Genomic DNA, 22,539 nt, shown 5'->3' with positions numbered 1-22,539 from the left:
AGACGAGTCCCTTGTATTCCTGGGGAGGTACCCTGTTGGATCAGACAATTCTCACATGCCAAACTAGGCAATCTCTGATAACCCTGGGATTGCATTCGAGATCGATGAGAGGGATGCCCAAAAAGCGTTTGTACGACCTAGGTCCGGATAGGACTGTTTCTAAGGGAACCGATCGATCTATTTTTAATTCCATGCGAGGATATGTTATTTCGGGTGGTACAAAACGGCTTGGTACGGGACCTGTACTTTCCATTATTTTCGATTAGGATGTTGGATGGATATTGGTGTAAGGTGGATAATCATGACATATCATGCATACATCATCATTGTGGAAGTGAATCTCCACATGTGAGCTACAATCATTGTGTATTTCTATGTTTATGCGTGTGATATGGTTATGAGTATAATATTAATTATATTATTTGGTGTATTGGTATTGTTGAAACAAATGGTAAGTTATGAATTTCTTCATGATGTTGATGATAAATGATGAATTATATGTTTAAATATATTTTATGTCCGAGTGTAATATTCTGAGTAAGTCCACGCCGTCAATGAATTTATGTTCATTAGATGTTTTACTCTCTCTGTTGTATTGTTCTTGTTTTGTATATGTTTGTTATGCAGATGGCCCACAACAGCACCCACAATCGCGGCTATCACTTCAGGATGTCCCCGATGGCCAACAACAGCACTCACATTCGCGGATATCACTTCACGATGTCCACGACGGGACAATGGGTCAGTGATGGGCACCGATACACTTACGCAGGCCCCTGCGGTCTGTCGTTGCACATGGAGTGCAACGGGTCATCGATGATGATCCCTCACCCCGACGCTTACATTGACGTTTCCTTCACATTACCGCCAACGGGACTGATGTCTCCAGATGTAGGACTCTGACACCCGCCAGTCAGAAGTGATGGTGCGGTTCCCTTCCACGGTCATAGGACGTGGGCAGATAGTTTGGATGCTCCGTCATCCAGCACAGCCCAGAGGAGTCGGGTTCTTGGAGGAGGTCCTTGCAAGAAGACTCCGGGTCTGAGAATGTCATCCCCACCAAATTATGCCGCTGGGTTGTGGCATAACGAAGTGGAGGAAGAAGAGGAGGAGGACGAGGTCATTGAGCTCGTAAATGTGGAGAGTTCGGTGGAGGTGATCAACCTCGTGTCGGACTCAGAAGAGGAGGAGGACCCGAGTGAGGGGTCCAGCATTCCTGGAATCTTCTGAGTCAGCTTGGGGGCCAGTCGATATCCTCTTTTTGTTTTTGATGGGGCTGTGTATCTGGTGATTTTGTATATGTAGTGGCGATGTAGTTTCCGCCTTTATTGAACAAGTCTGTATGAACTAATTATGGCTTAACTAATTATATGTATCATGTTATTCAGGAAATTGTAAATCAGGTTAAGTTATCATTCGATAACGATAAGTTGATTTTCCGCATTCGAGTTACTTAAAGTGATGTCCCGGAAAAGGAAGGTTTTGAAAAGGAAACAATTTTATATCACCAATCTCTTTATTCAAAAAAAAAATAATTTACCTATTTTTCCGCAATGTTTTTGAGAAGTATTTTTGGGGCGTTACACATACTGTTAAGATCACACATATTACTCGTGCATTCAGACGACTAATAACATATATGTTAATCGTGTATTCACATGGTTAATTACATATATGTTACTATATATTGGCATAATCAAACATATTCAAATACATAAGGAAAATAAATGACAGTGATGTGAAACTTCTTATTAAAAATGTTACATAGAAAACACCAACAAAACAAAATTGTCATAAACTCCTCTATGACATATTTTAAAAGTCATATAATTGCAATGTCAACACCATTAAGAACCATATATATAACAAAACAATGAACTTCATTATTCACTCTTTCCATACCAAATTTCATATAATTGGTAGGATTATTATGTAGCCTAATAACTTTATCAAAACTCAATATGGCTTTTAGTTAGAGATGAGGAAAATTATGATACTAAAAATATAAGAAAACTCAAACAACTTTCATATAGCTGAATAAGTGGTTTTTGATTGTGTCAAATAATTCAATAAGTTATTTTTTAATAGATTAGGGTATAAATAAGTGATTTTGATTATATATGTTTAGCAAAACTTACTTTTTTTTAAAACTTGTTTTATATGAGGTATGTTTTTAAATTAATCTCAAATTATATGTTTGATTATATAGTGTGGGTAGGTACATAGTAGTATCATTAAACCTTTTAGGAGGAAAAATCAAGGAGGAAGTAACATGTGATAAATGATGATGTGGAAGAAATTTATTTTATTATGTAGTTAATAGATTAATAGATATATTAGGCATGTGTTACTCTTTTATGAGTATGATGATTTGTAGGATGATTTAGAGCAATCATAATGTAGAATTCATTCTTATTGAGTCTCACATTATTTTATAATTTATTACAACTCCAAATGAAATAAGAACAACATCTACCTTTTTCTTCACAATAACAAATATCATTTTTATTCTTATTTGAATCTCACAACATACCCACACTTTTATACTCATGTCCAATTTTTGTTCTCTCCCCCCATTGTTCCTTGACCATGAATTGTTCTTATTTAAGATCAAAACTCACAAAATAAGAATATGACAGTAAAGAACAGAGTAAAAATGTTATTTTCTATGAAGAATAACCTTAAGAATAACCACCATGATTGTTGTTACTAGAATGATCTAACATTACTCGAAGTGAGAGTGCATATATTAATTAAAATATGGAGAAATAAAGATGTAAATAGATTTTTATATTGCCATTGCATGATATATCAATCATATTTAATAATTATTGATCTTTAATAAAAGTAATACAAATAAATGTAAATGATATACTATGTATAAATTTTATAGTGTCGTGCACTCTTAAAACATATCCAAATTTAATATACTAAATCTCATATTGATATTTCAAAATGATGAACATTACCTTCTCCACATGACTTATCAACCAAAATTTCTTCTAATAGAAAATTTGTAAAAGATAACAAAAACTGGCATGAATTATTTGGTAATGTATCATTTCCTTTTCAAAAAGGTGTCCATTATAACTCTAAAATATAAATAGTAAATAAACTTTGAATATTTTAAATTAAAAATAGACTTCATGTTAAATAAACTTCCATCAACTTATTTCCATTTAATGAATTTATTTGTGTAATAGCTGTAGATAAAAAATTAGATAATGGATAGTCTTAAAAGAGATAATGATAAAACTGAATTAAAAAACATAAAATGGTGGAATGGAAGAATTGATAATGTTGATATGCCAAATAAGAAAAATTAATTTATGTGATGCCAAAATTAATAAATAGAACAGACAATGAGTGTAATAGCTATTTAGTATTTACTATGGTGTAAGGATTTATACACAATGAATATATTGTCTATCATTTATTTATAATTTTTGAAGAGTTAATGTAATTAAATATGAATGTTAAATTATGATTGCATAAAACTCTTAGAGCATCCACAACGGTGCAACTCATTTTTCATTCTTAAATGAGTTACATTCATTATTTTATATTTGTTTACACATTACAATAACTTCAGCAACTCAGACCACAATCACCTCCAATGATGCAACTCTATTTCCATTACTAAATACACCCCACAAACCTACCCACATTTATCTTCTTCACTTTTACTTTATTTTATTTAATATTTATTTCTACTCTATCTTCTAACAAATTTTTTTCATTTTTTAATGTTGTTTCAACTATAAGAATGATACTTATTTTGTTCACTATTGTGAAATAAGCACAAGAACAGTTATTTTCCAATGGTGAAATAGGAAGAAGAACATTCTTATTTGACTATAAACTTAGTTTTTTACTATTGGAAATGCTCTTACGATGTTAATACATTTATTTTTTTCTTATGCATAATATTTTGATTTTCAAACGAATGAAATGTTGACATATACATGAATGTATAAATCCATAAATAATGTAAATGAACAAATAGTATATTTAGTTCCACATTTTAACTGATGACATCATTTCATGGGTAGAAACTGATGAACAAGAAAATAAATAAATGAAAAATATATTGAATTTCAAGTGTTAGGAGAATGATGAGTTGTTTTTTGTATACTGAATTTTATAATGTTAAGAGAAATAATATCACTTTTCATGGGTACGAGGATTTATATGAGAATTTAGTAAGAGAATATAGCCTTTTCGAATATCCACAGTAGTAGTTCTTAAAACTGTTCTTAACAGAATAAGAACATTATTACTCTATTTTTCACTATGCCATTCTTATCTCTTAAGTTTTATTCTTAACAGTTCTTGTTAAGGAGAAATTAATGTGTTGTGATATATTTTATTTATTTTATGCATTTTATTTATTTTTTAATTTACTATATTGTAATTTCTATCATATATTAAAATTATATTTAAAGTATTTTAATTAATGCAATATTTTGTTTTATTTATTCATGTCCACTTATTTTATTTTTATATTATTACAACAACAAAAATGTATTTTTAGTTATAATTTATAATAAATTATAGCATTTTTAATTTATTAATAAATAAGTAATTAATCTTACTAATTTGTTATATTTATTATAAAATATAAAAGTGTGGTAGGTAATGGGATCTGAATAAGAATTATGTTTGCCATCATAAAGAAAAAAATAGATGTTATTTTTATTTTATAGGAAATTGTAATAAATTGTAGAATAATGTGCGAGACCTAGATAAGAATGAAAATTGTAATTGCTACTTGAAGATACTCTCACTTTTAGATCCACACTTTTTATCCTTAAAATATCTAACCCTCATCTAGGACATGTTAGGCTTAAAATTGGGATGTTGCAAAAGCAGCTCAAAGTGAAAATAAAATTCCCAGAATTGAAAAAAGGGAACGAAAAGTGAATTTTAATAATATCATGGATCAAAAGTTTATTTTTAATATTATAAACTTATTACTTAATTTTTTTTGTCTTGATTTTATTACTTAATTAGTTTTCTATTTGCATCAACATCACAATTTCAAACAAATGGACGAAGGATTTACTTTGTAAGTTATGAAAAGTTAGATAAATGTTCCACCCGGATAAACCCAAGTTCTTTCTAATCCGTCCTGAGCATATGGCCTAGAACGTATTATCCCTTATTCATCCGCCTAAGACAGGTCAGACCCACTATATTCTGACCAAGACTTATGACCAAGACTTATGATCCTTGTAGAACCTTTTCAAGTACCTCCTGCACGGAACCAGACGATATTCTGACTAAGACTTATGATCATCTCTATTCTACCGGACATCATATACTGATCATTCCCTTTTAAATAGTAAAGAATATTGGCGCAACCCAGTTTATATTCAATAGTAAAATCATACCCGAGAAATTTGTGCAACCAATGTTGTTGTTCCAGTGTTTGAATGGTTTGATTCATCAAAGCTTTCAAACTCTTTTGATCTCTCTTGATTATAAACTTGTGACCAATAAGGTAGTGTCAAAATTTAGCCATAACTTCGGTAATAGCATAGAGTTCACGCACATAAGCAGACTGTTTCTGCATCTATGTGGACAGTTTCTTAGAAAAGTAAGCAATTGGGTGTTTAGCTTGGCTAAGTACAACACCAATACCATAACCCGAAGCATCCGTTTCGAGAATAAATTGATGAGTAAAATCTGGAAGGGCTAGAACTGGTGCGGATGTAATGGTTATCTTGAGTTGATTGAAAGCAATTGTGGCTGTATTACTCCATTGGAAGGCATCTTTTTTCCAAAAGTGATGTCAATGGTGCAACAATAGAAGCATATCCCTTAATGAAGCGGCGGTAGTAACCGGATAACCCAAGAAAACCACGTAATTGTTTAATATTAGAGGGAATAGGCCAATCCAAAACCGCTTTTATTTTGGACTCATCCATTTCGACACCATGGCTGGAAATTGTGTGACCCAAATAATCAACCTTTTCAACCCAAAGCAACACTTAGACAATTTAGCAAATAAGGAATGATGTCTTAGCAAGGTAAGAACCACTATTAAATGTTTAAGGTGGGATTCCCAAGAGAGACTGTAAACCAGTATATCATCGAAAAACACCAATACTGATTTTCTGAGTTGATCTTTGAAAACAGTATTCATTAGGCTCTGAAATGATGCAGGAGCATTAGACAAACCGAATGGCATTACAATCCATTCATACAATCCTTGATAAGTGCGAAAAGCTGTTTTAAAACGATCCTCAGACCTGACCAAAATCTGATGATATCCAGAGCGGAGATCCAGCTTAGAGAAGTAATTAGCACCAAACAATTCATCGAGTAATTCATCCACAGTCGGAATGGGAAAACTATCCTTAATAGTGATAGCGTTTAAAGCACGGTAATCAGTGCAAAAACGCCACGTCCCGTCTTTTTTCTTGACAAGCAAAACAAGAGATGAAAAAGGACTCGAGCTAGGTTGAATAATACCTTGATCCAACATGTCCTTGACCATTAGCTCTATTTGCTGCTTCTGACAATGCGGGTATCTATAAGGACGCACCTTAATTGGGTTGCTGCCCTCCAAAATAGGAATAGAGTGATCATGCTCACGAGGTAGTGGTAGACCCTGAGGTTCTCCAAAGACATCCATAAATGATGCAAGAAGGTTCTGTAAATTAGCAAGTAATTTTAGAGGTAGAGAATTGGTTGGTGGTTCAGATTGGGCAACTGTAGTGATCTGCAACATGTATGAACTATCAATGGAATGGGTGTTATGAAGCCGACGAATATGATGAAACTGAGCTTGGCCTATCATAGGTGATTTATCACCATGGAGTGTGATAAATGAATTCTTCCAAAAGAATCTAATAGACAAGGCATCATAGTCGGCTATGTGTGGTCCTAGTGTTTTCAACCAAGGTGCACCCAAAACCAGATCAGCACCAGTAAAAGAGAGTAAATAAACTGGAACATGTAGCATATGACCCTGTATCGAAACCGAAAGATCAAGAATATAACCTTCAGAATTCAATTTGCTACCATTACCCACAAGAATTGAAAATTTGCTCGCTGAATGAATTGGAATCTTAAGGCATTGAGCGATCCTAGGTTGCAAAAAATTGTCTGAACTGCCACTATCTAATAGAATCTGAAGCTCAACACCCTGGATATCCCCTTTCAAACGCATGGTACCAGCCCCCATAGAGCCATGTAGAGCATTAAGTGAGGGATGATGTTCCATTGGAGAATTTATGTCATCAATGGTAAGAGTTTGGTCTGCAGGTTCGGGAATGGAATCACTAGTGTTGTCTTCGTCTATTTGAAGCAAGTAAATGTGTTTATTGGGGCATTTGTGGGACATGGAGAATTTGGCATCACAATAGTAACATAAGCCTTTCTCACGGCGGAGGGTCATTTCTTGAGGTGTGATGTGTTTGATGTTATTGTTTTTGGGTGGAAGAGATTGGATTTTGGTCAGTGGTGTTGGTAGTAAAGGGGGTAGGGGCGTGTTTCTGAATGTGGTTGAGGAGTAAGGTTTGGTGTTTTGGGTCGGGTAATGGTGTTTGGTTTGGGTAGTATATTTTTCTTCAAATAATTTGGCAAGGGCAAGGGCTTTGGAAATGGAATGAGGTGTGTGAGCCATAACATCTCTCTTGATCTCTGGTTTGAACCCACTAAGAAAACAATCCAAAATGTTAGCTAGTTGAAGGCCATTTACACGGTTAGCTAGTGCAATAAAAGAAGTGTAATATTCAGCTACAGAGGTTGCTTGGGTTAGCTTGAATAAGGCTTGGCTAGGGGATTCATATGGAGATGGTCCAAATTCAAGTTCTAAGACCCTAGTGAAAGCAGCCCAAGACTGGAAAGGGTTGGTTCGTGCCATCATCTGCAACCAAGGTACAACGTCCTTATCGATGTGTATGGCAGCGATGGTGAGACGCTGAGGATCAGAGGTGCCATAGTAATCGAAAAATTGTTCCGATTTAAAGATCCAATGCAAAACATTAGAGCCATCAAAACGGGGAAAGTCTAATTTGACATTTCTGACCTGAAATGGTGGGGGTGACTGAAATGTTGAAGATCCAAGCGAGTTCCTTCCACCCGATGAAGCAAAACCCGTTTGCAACAAACTCAATTGTGCCTCTATTCGTTCCATCCATGCTCAATCGTCATGGTGGTCTCTCGTTGCTTCTTCGCGGATGGCTTGGAGTGTGGCGGTGAGTGTAGAAATCGCTGTTTCCATGGTTTTCATACGGGTGTTCTCTGCCATTGAAGGAGGTGGATGATGAAAGCACCAAATGTTAAGGTCAGAATTTATACTCAACAAAACACAAGTAGATATTGGAAATATTTCACTAAATTGTATATGTAGGAGAGTACAATTTAGGATTGTCACTATAGAAAATTAGCAAGTACATCAAATTGCCATTTGGAGGAAATTAACAAAAGACAACGAAAGATAAGGGAAATGGTGAGTACTACTCAGCCACCAGATAACAGAGGAAGGGAGAATTGATTACAATACTTTTTCTACCCCAAATTCTCTTTGTTGCTGCCTTTTTAAGCTACTGCAGAGGAATATTTTCTATTAGCCTTTCTCTCTCTTGTGCTTATCCTCATATGCACCATCTGAGGATCACATGCCACCTGTCCACTTATAATATTTGGCTCTAATTCTTTTATTTTGTCTTATGTGCCCTCATGATTAATTTCAATCATAACATACTATGCACTCGATAAGCTTTACTTATAGCCACCCCCACCCTTGTGTTGTTTTGGTGGACTAGATTCGGTCCTAATTCCTCTATTTCAGCATTTTCATTGTTCTCATATTTTTCGTGAAACCATCTCTATTGCGAATGAAATAGTTAAGCATGATTAAACAGACTGCTCCTTTCAGATCTTTATAATGCTCCAAGTTTTTGTTCTATTAAGCTTCTTCTAGATAATGCTTCCACTATTTACAGTAGAGTAGAGGTGTATACTTTTCTTTTTCCCTACCCATTTAGCTCCCCAAATTCACCAAAAAAAAAAAGATAGAGTGTGGTGGTCAATGATGTAAAAATCGTACCGTATCGGCCGATTCGACATGAAAACTGGTGAACTGGACCTTTAACCGGTACGGTACAGATGTTGAACCGGCCAAGGATCAAAACTGGTGAACCGACCGGTATTTGACTAAACCGGCCGGTTTAAACACATATTTTTTATAAAAAAAAACTTAAAAACTTAAAAACTCATTACAATGTGACTCATCTTTCCAACCATTCTTCAACACTTCAAGACACATGCTTCCCAGACATACCTAGATTACACCTTTTGGTTCCTAACATTCATGTGTAATGTCAGTGAGTAATCTTGGAGTATTGTCTGAAGATAGGATTTGGTGCAAAAATATAATCTCGATATGAGACAACTTTGACTCTTTGATGTTAAATGTTAAAACTCCAAATTTATTTGTTTTGTAGAGTGAATTGTGAACTTGTGTCATTTATTTATATTTTGCGGTTGTTAAGTGATACTTTTGGATTGATATATGTTTTGTAATTTAGACTTTGAATTTGTTAAAGACTTAAAGTTGTTTGTTTATGTGAATTTTGAGTATATTATAAATATGAATTATAAATTTGAGTATCTCTACCTATTTGAATTTTTTTTTGTTATAAGTTTATATATATAAATATAAGCAGATATATCTGGTTTAAGCGACATACAGTTTAATTACTGAACCATCGGTTAAACTACTATACTACTATAGTACCATGACCGGTTTAGTAACCGGTAAGTTTTAACAATACTCGTGGTGATTTAGAAATCTTTCACGCGGATGACAATAGTGCTCACATTAATCGTGTTAAAGACTAAAAAGGATAATTCTAGAAAAATTGATCAAACCTTTGTTAGTTTAGTCTAATTTTAACCAATTTAATTCGGTCCAACTTTTTTGGTCTGATCCAAAACAATCCAAACACTAATGGAGTTAAAAACCGAAAAGGACGCCATTAATTGAAGTTTATTGATAGAAAGCCCAACTCAACCGAACTAACCGGTCCATTTAATCACATCTTCACGGTTCGTTTTTTCTCTTCTCATAAACCCGGCGCGGTTCTGTTCCTCTAATTACCTCTCATCCTTCAAATTCGATTAAACAATTCAATAAACCGGGTAATCCCTTTTACTTCTCCTCTTTTTTTTCTTTGTTTTTCATTTTTTTACGTTAAATAAAGTTTTACCATATAAAGTTTGAAACTTTGTACCATATAAAGTTTGAAACTTTGTAACAATTTGGCACTGGAAAATGAGAATGCTTGTGCAGAAACTGAATATAAATTTTGGGTTTAGTGTATTCAATAGAAAAATTATAATAATTCTTGTTGGGTGTAGTTTGAGATGTATGAAAAAGTGCTTGTGTTTGCAGTTATTGGAGGATGGGTTCAAATCTAGAACCAGTGCCAATTACACCACAAAAACATGACCCAGCATGGAAGCATGTTCAGATGTTTAAGAATGGTGACAAGGTGATATTGAAATGCATATATTGTCTCAAGATGTTCAAGGGTGGTGGTATTCATAGGATTAAGGGACACCTTGCATGTCAGAAAGGTAATGCATCCACTTGTTGCAGGGTACCCTATGATGTTATGCTTAGTATGCAACAGAGTTTGGATGGGGTTGTGGTTAAAAAGAGGAAGAAGCAAAGAATTGAGGAAGATATTATGAGTGTTACTCCTTTAGTTTCTGTTGCCAACAACACTATTGTCAATCAAGTTGATGTGAATGAGGGATTCCAGTCCATTGGAGTAGATAATTCAGTGGAACATGATTCGAATATGTTGATAAATCCCGTTTTAGGAGTTAGTAAAGGTGTAGAAAGAAGGAAGAAATTGAGAGCCAGCAAGAATTGTACAAAATTCGAGGCTGCTGTTGTTGCTACTGAGAAAAATGCATTGTTCTCCAAGAAGGTGGACAGTCACATTCACATGGCAATAGGTCGGTTTTTGTATGATGTTGGTGCACCTTTTGATGCTGTGAACTCGATCTATTTTCAGGAAATGGTGGAAGCAATTGCTTCGGTGGGTTCTGGATTTGAACGTCCCTTGAGTCATGAAATTCAGGGGTGGGTCCTGAGAAATTCTGTGCAAGAAGTGAAAAATGATTTAGAGAGGTGCAAGATGACATGGGGGAGGACTGGTTGTTCTATTTTGGTTGACCAATGGAGTACGGACTCGGGTAGAATACTGCTATGTTTTCTGGTGTATTGTCCCGAAGGAATAGTCTTTTTGAAATCCGATGCAACTGAGATTATGGCTTCCTCCGAATATTTATTTGAGTTGATAAAACAGGTGGTAGAAGAAGTTGGAGTTGGGCAAGTGCTGCAAGTGATTACACCCGGTGAAGAACAATATGCTGTTGCTGGGCGACAGCTGACAGATACTTTTCCTACCCTTTATTGGAGTCCTTCTGCTACTCATTGCATTAATTTGATACTCGAAGATATTGGAAATCTTGAGTGGATTAGTGCAGTGATTGACCAAGCTAGATCTGTAACAAGATTTGTATACAATCATAGTGCAGTCTTGAATATGGTTAGAAGGTATACTTTAGGGAATGATATTGTGGATCCTTCTATCTCTCGCTTTGCGACAAACTTTACCTCATTGAAGCGAATGGTTGATCTTAAACATAATTTACAGGCCATGGTCACTTCTCATGAGTGGATGGATTGTCCATATTCGAAGAAAACAGCAGGTCTTGAAATGTTAGATTGCTTAAGTAATCAAACATTTTGGTCCTCGTGTGAAATGATAGTTCGTCTAACAGCTCCTCTCTTGTGCGTTCTGAGAATAGCTGCTAGCGAGATGAGACCCGCAATGGGATACATTTATGCTGGAATGTATAGGGCAAAAGAAGCAATTAAGAAAGAACTTGTTAAGAGGGAGGATTATATGGTGTACTGGAATATTATACATCATAGATGGGAAAGGCTGTGGTTTCATCCTCTTCATGCCGCAGGCTTCTTCCTTAATCCGAAGTTTTTCTTTAGTATTAAAGGGGATATACACAATGAAATTCTATCTGGGGTGTTCGATTGCATAGAGAGATTGGTACCTGATACACGAGTCCAAGATAAAATTATCAAAGAGATAAACTTATACAAGACAGCTGCAGGAGATTTTGGGAGAAAGATGGCTGGAAGAGCAAGAGATAATCTGCTTCCTTGTAAGGGCCAATAACCCTTCCTCCTAGATAGGTTTGGTATATTCAGTTTCCATGTGATTTATTTTGCTTGCTCTAATTAACTTCATTAAAAAAATTCGGGTCTATGCACAATTTTATTTTGATATTCAAATTGCTATAGTACATTCAACTCTTGAAAACAGTCTCTCCACTTGTGGGGGTAAGACTATAAATCTACCCTCCCCAGATTGCATTAAGTGGGAGTATCGTGCACTGAGCCACCATTTTTTATATTAGAGTGTAGATCTAAACACTGGTAAACTGAAAATGGGAGAAGATTCCCTTGCGTAAAAGACTCATGTTTCGATTTGATGACCAATGTCATACTGGTATTAGTTGAAATTGAGATTTTCCTTCTCTGAATGTGTTGCACAAGTGACTGCCTACCTTCATTGTGTTGGAAGCCTGTTTAGGCTGTAGTATCATTGTCAGCATGGTTCTTTTCAAATGTGGCAAAGATGGACTTAATTTTAATTATATGTCTGAAGTTACTCAAACAAAACTTGGGTTCCTTATATATTATGACCTTTATACATGAGAATTTAAATTTGTATTTAAAGCATCCTATTTGACTTTTCCTTTTTCTCATGTCCACTTGTTAATCTTCATTTTTCACTCACATGGTATTTTTCCAGCTGAATGGTGGTCAACGTATGGAGGAGGCTGCCCTAACTTGTCGCGTTTAGCAATTCGTATTCTCAGTCAAACATGCAGTGTGGTGTCTTGCAAGAGAAACCGAATTCTTTTTGAACAAACAATGAATACAAGGAATCATATAGAGTGCCAACATCTTACAGATCTAGTCTTTGTTCATTACAACTTACGGTTAAGACAAATGTGAGGCTTGAACCTTTTTACATTGACAGATTGTGTAATGCAGTTGCCAATTGAAGGGAATTTACGTGTTAATTAATTTTGTTTCAGGCTTATGAGTAAACAAGACTTCAGCGATCCCTTGTCGTTTGACCATGTTAGTAATGTTGATGATTGGACCGGGGCAAAGGATTTATACGAAGAAGAGTACAGCTCGAATGAGATGGCACTGGATCCAGCTTCTGTGAACACAATGCTTTTAAGGCCTTTAAATGATGAAGCTGAAGAATTGGGTGAAGGTATTAGAATATTGTGTTTCAATGGATATGGAAATTACACTGGCGAATGTTATTTATTAACACCTTTCTATCTGTTTGTAGGATTTGATGATCATGAGATTTTCAGTTGTATGAAAGATGGCGAGGATGAAAGTACTCGAGATAAGCCGGTAAACCATTAACCAATGATAGAAATAACCATGCTTTTGTTTCTAGAATCCTTAATAACAGCTTTTCCAAATTCTGTTTGATAGATATTAATCTCGAAAATAAAAATAGGATTACAAAGTTCCAAATACAGTGAGAGGCAGCATCGTAGTTATTGTTAGATATTGTAGTGGCATGATTTGCATTGTTCTTGTAGAGTTGCCTCTACTGTATTTGGTAGGTTTAGTTTTGCATTATTCTTGCACCAATAGAGTGTACAGCTCTTGCAAACTGAAAATAAATGGAATTAAAATGGGCCATTGGAATTTTCAGTTTATTTATTTGACATGAATAAAGTTTGTCGATCCAAAGGACAATTGTACAAATCTGTTTGTGCCGGGACAAACGTTGATGATGTTTGTCAATCCAACCAATCATGTGAGTTTTATGTCATGTAATGAAAGAGACATTGTCAAAGGGAATCAACCATACCCTTCCTCCTTCTGATGTCTTGTTGATCATCTGAAATATTATAGGCCAGACCCTTCCATCTATCTTGATCGGTCTGCTTTTTCGGGTCAATCTCTTCAGCAGCAGCAACTTTGAAGCTTCCATATGAAACCTTGGCGTTGGAGGGTCTTAAAGTAACCTTCTTCAAGTTGCTGCCAAAGTTAACTGCAATATTAGAGTAGCTACCTTTCTCACATTCATACTAATTAATCGTTCAATACTTACAATATGTGCTAAGACAAAACCAAATATTGAAAGTTTTGCTACTCTTAATATGTTAGTTTCCAATTTAAAGTTATATCAACCATCAAAGACAAAGCACTATTTCTAAATTTGGAGGGTTTCTTTTCTAACAAAAAAGAAATGTATGCATCTATATAAACTTTATCCATTATTACTTCATCATCTACCATTTATGTTTTAACACTATTTACTCTACAAAAAAATAAGGCAACTGAATGATGAATAATGTCCTAATTATATATAACTATTTACATTGTCAATGCAAAGATACTATAAATGAATTTTAGACATGTAAATGAATTTCAGTATAAAGTATAATATCTATATATTATCATTTTAAAGATGTATACTTGATCACTTTATTATTCATCGTTCATTTAGATTATTTTTTCTAAAGAATTAATGACGATTAAATATAAATATTACCACTCATACATTTTTTCATAAATGAATTTTTGAAATGTGTAATATCATCTGAATCATATTAAAAATAGATTTAATATATATATATATATATATATATATATGACAATGTATATGTTTTTTACACTATCATCAATTATCCACTATTAATTTATTAACCATCATTAACTCTCAAATAAAAGTAATACAAATCAACGGTGAATGATGTGTGCATAGATTTTAAACTCATTAAATATACCCATCTTTATTAACATTATTACTAGCATCCTCACAACAGTTTCTTTTTCTTTTGGTATTAAGATATTGATTTACTGAATTGTAGAATACCAAAGGTGAGCTATATTATGCATACTTATCAAACCACTGGATACCATCCCAATGGCAATAACCTATTCAATCTTGGAAAACAAAATTCTTATAAATATCTAGCTAGAGGACTATTCGCTAAGTGAATTTTACATCATTGAAGTTCCTCTTTAATCTAACCATATACTATAATCTATATATTGAACACATCATATTTTAAAACAACTATATTTATTTTTGTTTGTTGTTATCATTTAAGATTAAATTTTAATTAAATTTTTAATATATTATCAAAATTTTATTAGTTATCTTTATATATATATATATATATATATACTTTCAGATAAGTTATTATTGTTGGCCTGATCATTAATCTTATTCTAATGGGTTATTATTGTTTAAAAAAAGAGAATACTACTTGAGAAATGAGAACCAACAACAACAAGAATAGTATTTGGTCAATTACACTAGGATTTGAGCTGCTTTTTAATTGTCCATATATAGTAAAATATGTTACACTACACACATCTAATATAGTAACTAACAAAAGTGTACGAGTGGATTTATGATTCAAAATCTTAAAATAGTAGGTTTATATGTCCTTTTCACATATATAGCAACATTTCCTAATTGGGTTATTCGTAGTTTCATACTTTTTCGTCATCATCGAAATATGCCAACTAAAATTAATATTTAATTATGAGATTAAATCTTCACTCTAAAGTAAAAAAGTTATATATTCATGAATCTTTTCCATCGAAGTCATGTTTAACTTATTAATTACTCTTTATTTCTTGAAATTCCCAACACCGGTCCGCACAAGCTAACAGGTTCAAATTCAATTTTCAGTTTTGATGAAATCATATTGAACATTTTTATTAGCAGAAACAATAAATGAAGAGATATATAAATTATTACTCTATTATACGTTATTTATATTTAATATAATGACAAAAGTTATACAATTAAATGATGAATAATATAATGACAGAGTATAAATCTTTACATTGACAATATATAAATATTTGATGATGAATTTGAGATAATAATTTCACTAAATGGTATTCAACCCTAGCTCTCTTGGTCTACAAGGTGGTCCTCCTTGTTCCACTTCTAGTCTCTGCCTTTGCCTTATCCCTCTGCTTTTTATTCTTTTTTTCTGTATTACCTGTCGCATGTGATTCTGGGAACTCCTAACGTTCTTCCCACTAAAACTGAAGAAAATTCTCAACTTATCCACTTTCTTCTGGCTTTTTCTCCATAATAACATTCATCCTAGAGATTCGAATTAAATAAATTTGACTATGTAAGATGTTGAGGACTTCTTTACATGTGCATTCCTCCAGGCACACACGATTCCAAGGACAATATTTATTTGTTAGTTTTTTGGAAAGAAAAAGGGAAAATGGACTCGAATATTCTCTTCTGGATCCAGGAAAGAGCTCCTAGAGATATTTTTTTTTTCCTTTTGGAAGATTCATGAGCTGAACAATCAACATATTGAAGTTGTAAGATCGTGTATGTGCCCCTATGCCTACCCAGTGCCAGAAGGTCACGAAAGTTGGTGACCTGATAACATAGGAGCTGACTGACAATTGAAGCCCCAGTGAACGACAACCATAACTATAATAGTCTTAAGGTAGCAGAATTCCTTGTCAGGTAAGTTCCAACTTGAATGCTTGAGAACCCTCGTACAACTAGATGTATGCTATGGCTCACAAGCCTTCTTTCCTTCCTTCCCCACCAAAAACCAAATCAAGCAAACTCTTGATCTTTGAAATTAACCTTAATGCATACTAAGCTTTTCAAACATTTGAAGCACTTAACCCATCAAGTCAAGATCAAATAGATAACTAAAGCCACGTTCTATGAATTCAATAGTTTGGAGAACTCAAAAAAAACATACCTATCCTACATGTCATGGCTCACCTACTTAATCAATCACACGTTCAAATTCACCAAGACTCAAATAAATACAACAATAAGTCAAGGCATAAAACTTATCCACCATTGTCCTCCAACCCCAAAATGACACCTGGCAAAATGCCACTTCACTATTTACCACATGCTCAGAAGATAGATAGAAGCTCCAACTCAAAAAAGGAATAGGCAAGAAAAGGATCTTATAAGAAAGAGAGACAAATGAAAGCATTTGAAATTTTTCATCATGCAGAGATAGAAAGACCAGGAATAGTGTTACACTTGAGATGTAGAGAGGAGCATGCAACCAAAATAGTTGTCACAAAACACACTCAACAATATTTTGCAAATGCAGATTACATACAACAAGGTTCATTGATCATCAGATTATGGAATTGACTTAGAAAAGACAAGTATATAAAAGGGTGGTGTTAGACAAATATGAAAGTTTCCATTTCAAAATTAAATCTCTTACAGAAGAAATTTCACAAAGAGCAAAACTGGAATTGTTTAACCGGCCTAGACGATAGAAGATCTTAAACTTGCAAACTCACCATTGCTTTATCATTGTTGACTAACCTGTCCATTAATTACTGGAAGGGGAATTAAGATGAAGGAAAGAGAAAGAAAGAAAAGGGATATTCTTAGGAACACCACTCTCTTGCATTCTGGAACATGCGCAACCATGGACTAGGACCCTTCTTGTCCACATTCCACTGCTTTGGATACCATGGGAACTGCCACATTAAGAAGCAGCGCTCTGGATGAGGCATCATCGCTAGATGCCTACCATCTGGAGAACAAATAGCGGCTACGCCTAAAGGAGAGCCATTCACATTAAAAGGATATGTTTCGGTCGGATTGCCACCATCATCACAATATCTAATAGGAGCTAACTCTGACTGAACTATTCGGTCCAACACACCTTCATCTGGGAAATAAGCTCTTCCCTCGCCGTGAGCAGCCCAAACCCCCAATGTACTGCCTTCCATACCTTTGAACATTATAGCCGGTGAGTCCTTTATTGTCACACTTGTAAACCGGCATTCAAATCGGCCTGATTCGTTGTGAATGAACCTGGGTTGTGTGAAGTCACCACCAGCACCAAGCACACCCCCAACTTGAGGTCCTGGTACCCATCCCAACAGTGCCATCAGCTGACAGCCGTTGCATACACCGAGACTGAAAGTGTTGGGACGGTTGTAAAACTCATTAAATTGTTTTAAAAGGGGCTCGTTGAATCTTATGCAAGCAGACCAACCTTTTGCAGAATCAAGCACATCCGCATAGCTGAATCCACCAACAAATACAATTCCACAGAACTCTTGTAAAGATATCTTTCCATTAAGAAGGTCAGACATGGTAACATCCCATGGTTCAAAACCAGCAGCATGGAATGCAGCAGCCATCTCTCTGTCTCCATTGCTTCCTTCTTCTCTAATCACAGCAACTTTAGGTTTTAAAGTAGCAGACAAATATTTTTCATCAGTGAAGGAAGGAGTAAAGGATAGTCCCCATTTAGGCTCATAGCGATATTTTAGTCCTTCTCTCTCCATATCCACACAGGATGGCAATCTTTGGAACTTTTCCAGCTGAAAACTAGTTTCTTCCCACATGTCCCTAAGGATAGTAGTTTCATCTTTTAAACATGTTACACCATCAACCTTGACTTCCACTGATGGTGTGACAGTTACATGGCCTATGATCTCAGACGAAACTCCAACGCTGTTCAATTTATCCGTTACAATTGCCAGATTTTTCTTGCTTACCTCAAGAACTAACCCAAGCTCTTCTGCATAAAGTGTTTGGAAAAGGCTATTGCCTTTTGAAGTCAAGTCTAAATTAAATCCACGATTACCAGCAAATGCCATCTCTAAGGCACAAACTAAAAGCCCACCATCACTGATGTCATGACCAGCAGAGATCAGTTCATCTGTAAGAAGGTCTTGAACACCTTCGAAGACCTTTTTAAGGTAAGGAATATCATCAAGATCAGGACACTCATCCCCAACTTGGTCAAATGCCTGGGCCAGAGCAGATCCACCTAACCGCCGCTTTCCCTTTGACAAATCAATGTGAATCAAAATACCATCCTCTTCGAGTTTTAAATCTGGTGTAACTGTTTTTGTTATATCAGGACAAGTAACATACACACTAATTACAAGATTTCCTGGCGCCTTGACAACTTCTCCTCCAGAATGGGCTGCCATAGAAAGACTGTCTTTCCCTCCATCGATAGCAATACCAAGTTCAATCATTGATTCTGATAAAGATATAGCAGCGTCATACATGACAGCTCCTTCCCCATCAAGCTTGGCAGCATACATCCAATTACCGCTTGCCTTGACATCAGAAAGGGAAGTAACCTTCGCCCATACAAGATTTGTAAGTGCTTCTCCAACAGCCAACCGAGCCATTGCCTTGGGGTCTAACAGACCTTTGATTGGTTGCTCCCCAATGGCACATGCACCTCCAGTAACATCAGTAAAAGTCTGAGCTGTAACAGCAACATCGGCAAGGGGAATCTGCAAAGGGCCAACAGTTTGCTGTTGTGCCACAAGACCCGTAACACACCTATCAACTTTTGTTGTTAAGAAGCGTTTTGAACAGACAGATGGTAAACTCAAAACCCTCTTCAGAGAATCTATTACAGTGATCCCAGGGGCAATGTGAAGTGGTTCCCGCTCATAAACAACCCGATGAAATTGAAAAGATTTCTGAGGCATGTCACCAAGGACTTTCTCTAGTTCAAGATCCACAGCAGGGGGAGGTGCTGGGAGTCCACTAGAGAGACACTTTTGAGTAGCTAAGCTGTCAACTAAAACAACACGTCCATCACCACTAATAGTTCCAATCACAGCCATTGAAACCTGTTAGAGATGACAATAATATAAGAAATGGCAACAGAAATTAATTAGATTCATGTATCAAAATGTTGATGTACTTAGAAAATAGTTCTCTTATTCAATTGCCTTGTATATACAAATAATACTTATTACCTTTTCCCTTTCACAGATTGATTGTAGAAGCTCATGACTTTCAGGCTTCACCAAGATTGCATCTTGTTCTTGATATTCTGCACCCCAAATTTCTAGAACTGACATTGTATGATCACCAACCACAACTTTCCGGATATCTATCTCTGCACCTTTTGGGTATATAATTTCCTTTACAACATTGCAGTTCCCACCAGCTCCCTGATCATGAATGCTGATAATTGGATTGTTATCTCCCATTTCAATGCAAGCACGAACAAGACGATACAGTTTTTGTGACATCTCAGCATCCCCACGTTGCACAGCATTGAAATCAAGCTCCGCAAGATTCTGCCCACTGACCATGCTTGAGGCTGCCCCACCTCCCATTCCAATACGATAAGCAGGGCCTCCAATCTTAACAACCAACATTCCAATGTCAGGCTCTCCCTTTGTTATATGATGGTGGTCAATCTGCCCAATGCCTGCACTAAACATGATTGGCTTCAACCATTCCCGCCTATCCCCACTCGGAAGTCTCATTCCAAAAGTTCTACAGAAGCCTTGGATCAATGGTTCTCCAAATTTATTACCATAGTCAGATGCACCATTGCTAGCATCAATAAGAATTTGCAAAGGTGATGCCAAATTTGATGGATAAGTAAACGATGGGTCTTCCCATGGAGCATAAAACCCTGGGGCATTGAGATTCCCAACACAATAACCAGCTGTAGCCGCCTGGACGAAAGACCCCGTTCCTGTTGCATGTGTATCTCTAATGCGACCTCCGGCGCCTGTCTCTGCACCAGGATAAGGTGCCACTGCACATGGAAAATTATGTGTTTCAGCTGTAAATAATATATCCAACTCACATGTTGTTATGTCCAATGGAGATGCTGAACCAGGCTGAACTGGTCGCAAATGCTTTACTGGAAAACCCTTGATTGCACTTGAGTTATCGTTGAAGCCAATGACTGAGTTATTTGGATTTGCTTGTAAAGTACTTTTCACAATTTGCATAAGAGTCTTATTTACGGGCTGCCCATCAATGAATATCTTTCCGGTAAAAAACCAGTGCCTGCTATGCTCACTGTTGGACTGTGCAATATCAAACAACTCCACATTTGTTGGATTACGCCTGATATCTTCTCTGAAAAGTTTAGTGTAGTATTCTAGATCCTGGTCATCAAAAGCTAAACCCATCTCCTGATTAATATCTTCTAATGCCTTTCGTCCCTTCTCCATAACAGGTATGTAGCGAATTTCCTCGGGAACTACACTGGTCTCAAAGGATGTCAGCTTCTGAGTATAAACAAATTCAGTCATCCTATCATGCACCAGAGATGCAAATTCATCAATTTGATGATCTTGTAATTCACCAGTAGTGTATAACAAGTACCTCCTTGATCTTTCCAAACGAGTCACTTCCGTCAAACCACAGGCTTGGCAAATTGCCACAGCATTAGAAGACCATGCCGTGGTAAACGACAACCTCGGGCCAACCTCTACAATAACTGTTTTCAAACCCCCTTTGCTCTTCTTCTCAAGAAAGCTCTCAGATCCCAGATTCTCGGGCTCAAATGTTTCTCCAAGAAGCCATTTAAGGACCGCAAGCTTGTCACTAGAAAGCTGTGAAAGAATGCCGATATTATAACACTGCTCGGTCTGCAGGTCCACAATCTGATTAGAGATTTTTGTTTGAGCTCCCCTGAGAAGTTCAGCAGCTGCACTTTCTTGAATAAACGGGATTCGATACAAATGAATCACTTCTGTGGCATTCTTCTCAATCAATCCAGATTTCTCATCTACTGAACTGCTCACACCTCCAGAAACCACAGCTCTAGGATTTTCCTGAGCATGGCACCTTAAAGGCAAAGCTTTACGAGTCGAACCGAGTACCCGATTCCTATAACAAAGTGTACCCCAAAGCAAATTACTCCTCTGTCTCTGAGATTTCTTCCCCAAAAACAAAGATTGCCTGCAAGTACCCTGAAACCAGAATCAGCAAAAAACAAAAACTCATTAACACATTTGCATCACATATACCAAATCAAACATTCGGATAAGGAGTTAAATCAAACCTGCATGAGTTCAGACACCCCAATTTCCCTAATAGACGCCATGCCCTTGATTAAGTCTCAGAAAATTAACACTGAGAATAAAAATGCAAAAAAAAAAACGAAACTTTGAGAACTGAGCACAACGTGAATCAGGTACAAAGAGCATAAGGGTTTTGGTGCAGAACTGAAAATGGACCTGTACGGAATAGCAGAGGGGTGATCGAGGTCGACGGCGAGATCGGCCGGCGACAGTGGTTGGTGGTCGACGGCGGCCAAAGACTAAAGAGTGGATACAGAAACGGGAAAGAGAAGCCACATATAAGAGAGTCAAGGTTTTAGGGTTTATGTATTTTAGAAAGAAAAAACAAATGTATGCTCAGTCACAATGTTTCTAATGGCTTAAGGTTCCTAGATCTATGATTCATACTAAAACTGTCACATATTCAAAATGTTAGTTTTTTATTTAACATGGAATGATATCTTTGATATTACAAAATAAAATTAATAATATATGAATTTTAGACAATGTTGGAGTGTATGCATATTTAGTGTTCTGTTCTGGTGTATATATATTAAACTTAACGTTAGCGACAATTCACCCCTGAAGAACTAGATACAATCTTTGTGCTTAAGTCA

The 22,539-nt window shown here is 35.8% G+C and overlaps 2 protein-coding genes across 5 annotated transcripts; one reads left to right on the top strand and one right to left on the bottom strand.

Moving 5' to 3' along the window:
* Positions 10,008 to 13,803, top strand: LOC109345111. Its single transcript, XM_019583912.1, has 5 exons — positions 10,008 to 10,155; positions 10,409 to 12,210; positions 12,864 to 13,065; positions 13,153 to 13,340; positions 13,422 to 13,803. Exons 2-5 carry the CDS (start codon positions 10,419 to 10,421, stop codon positions 13,499 to 13,501), a joined length of 2,262 nt encoding a protein of 753 aa, XP_019439457.1. The 5' UTR covers positions 10,008 to 10,155; positions 10,409 to 10,418; the 3' UTR covers positions 13,502 to 13,803.
* On the bottom strand, positions 17,230 to 22,282 carry LOC109345110 (probable phosphoribosylformylglycinamidine synthase, chloroplastic/mitochondrial). 4 transcript variants are annotated; one of them, XM_019583908.1, is made up of 5 exons: positions 22,106 to 22,282; positions 21,925 to 21,995; positions 19,868 to 21,832; positions 17,499 to 19,738; positions 17,230 to 17,460 (listed from the first exon to the last, which is right to left on the bottom strand). In XM_019583908.1, exons 2-4 carry the CDS (start codon positions 21,964 to 21,966, stop codon positions 17,513 to 17,515), a joined length of 4,233 nt encoding a protein of 1,410 aa, XP_019439453.1. In that variant the 5' UTR covers positions 21,967 to 21,995; positions 22,106 to 22,282; the 3' UTR covers positions 17,230 to 17,460; positions 17,499 to 17,512. The 4 variants fall into 4 exon arrangements, with proteins under 4 accessions (XP_019439453.1, XP_019439456.1, XP_019439452.1 ...); XM_019583911.1 differs by having other exon boundaries at positions 17,230 to 19,738; positions 22,100 to 22,281; XM_019583907.1 differs by having other exon boundaries at positions 17,230 to 19,738; positions 22,106 to 22,281.

This window comes from Lupinus angustifolius, chromosome LG04 (genome assembly GCF_001865875.1).
Source record: "Lupinus angustifolius cultivar Tanjil chromosome LG04, LupAngTanjil_v1.0, whole genome shotgun sequence".
Taxonomy (NCBI): Eukaryota; Viridiplantae; Streptophyta; class Magnoliopsida; order Fabales; family Fabaceae; genus Lupinus; species Lupinus angustifolius.
The sequence above is the reverse complement of the archived record's forward strand: the minus strand, read 5'-3'. Positions and strand labels throughout refer to the sequence as shown.

What these genes read in the sequence shown, in the direction of transcription:
- LOC109345111 (XM_019583912.1), top strand. Translation starts at nt 10,419, where the DNA reads ATGGGTTCAAATCTAGAACCAGTGCCAATTACACCACAAAAACATGAC. An exon ending in AAGAGATAATCTGCTTCCTT is followed by an intron (nt 12,211 to 12,863) that starts GTAAGGGCCAAT and finishes GTATTTTTCCAG; the next exon opens with CTGAATGGTGGTCAACGTAT. An exon ending in AACTTACGGTTAAGACAAAT is followed by an intron (nt 13,066 to 13,152) that starts GTGAGGCTTGAA and finishes ATTTTGTTTCAG; the next exon opens with GCTTATGAGTAAACAAGACT.
- LOC109345110 (XM_019583908.1), bottom strand. Translation starts at nt 21,966, where the DNA reads ATGGCGTCTATTAGGGAAATTGGGGTGTCTGAACTCATGCAG. An exon ending in GGGTGTCTGAACTCATGCAG is followed by an intron (nt 21,833 to 21,924) that starts GTTTGATTTAAC and finishes TTCTGGTTTCAG; the next exon opens with GGTACTTGCAGGCAATCTTT. An exon ending in CAATCTGTGAAAGGGAAAAG is followed by an intron (nt 19,739 to 19,867) that starts GTAATAAGTATT and finishes CATCTCTAACAG; the next exon opens with GTTTCAATGGCTGTGATTGG.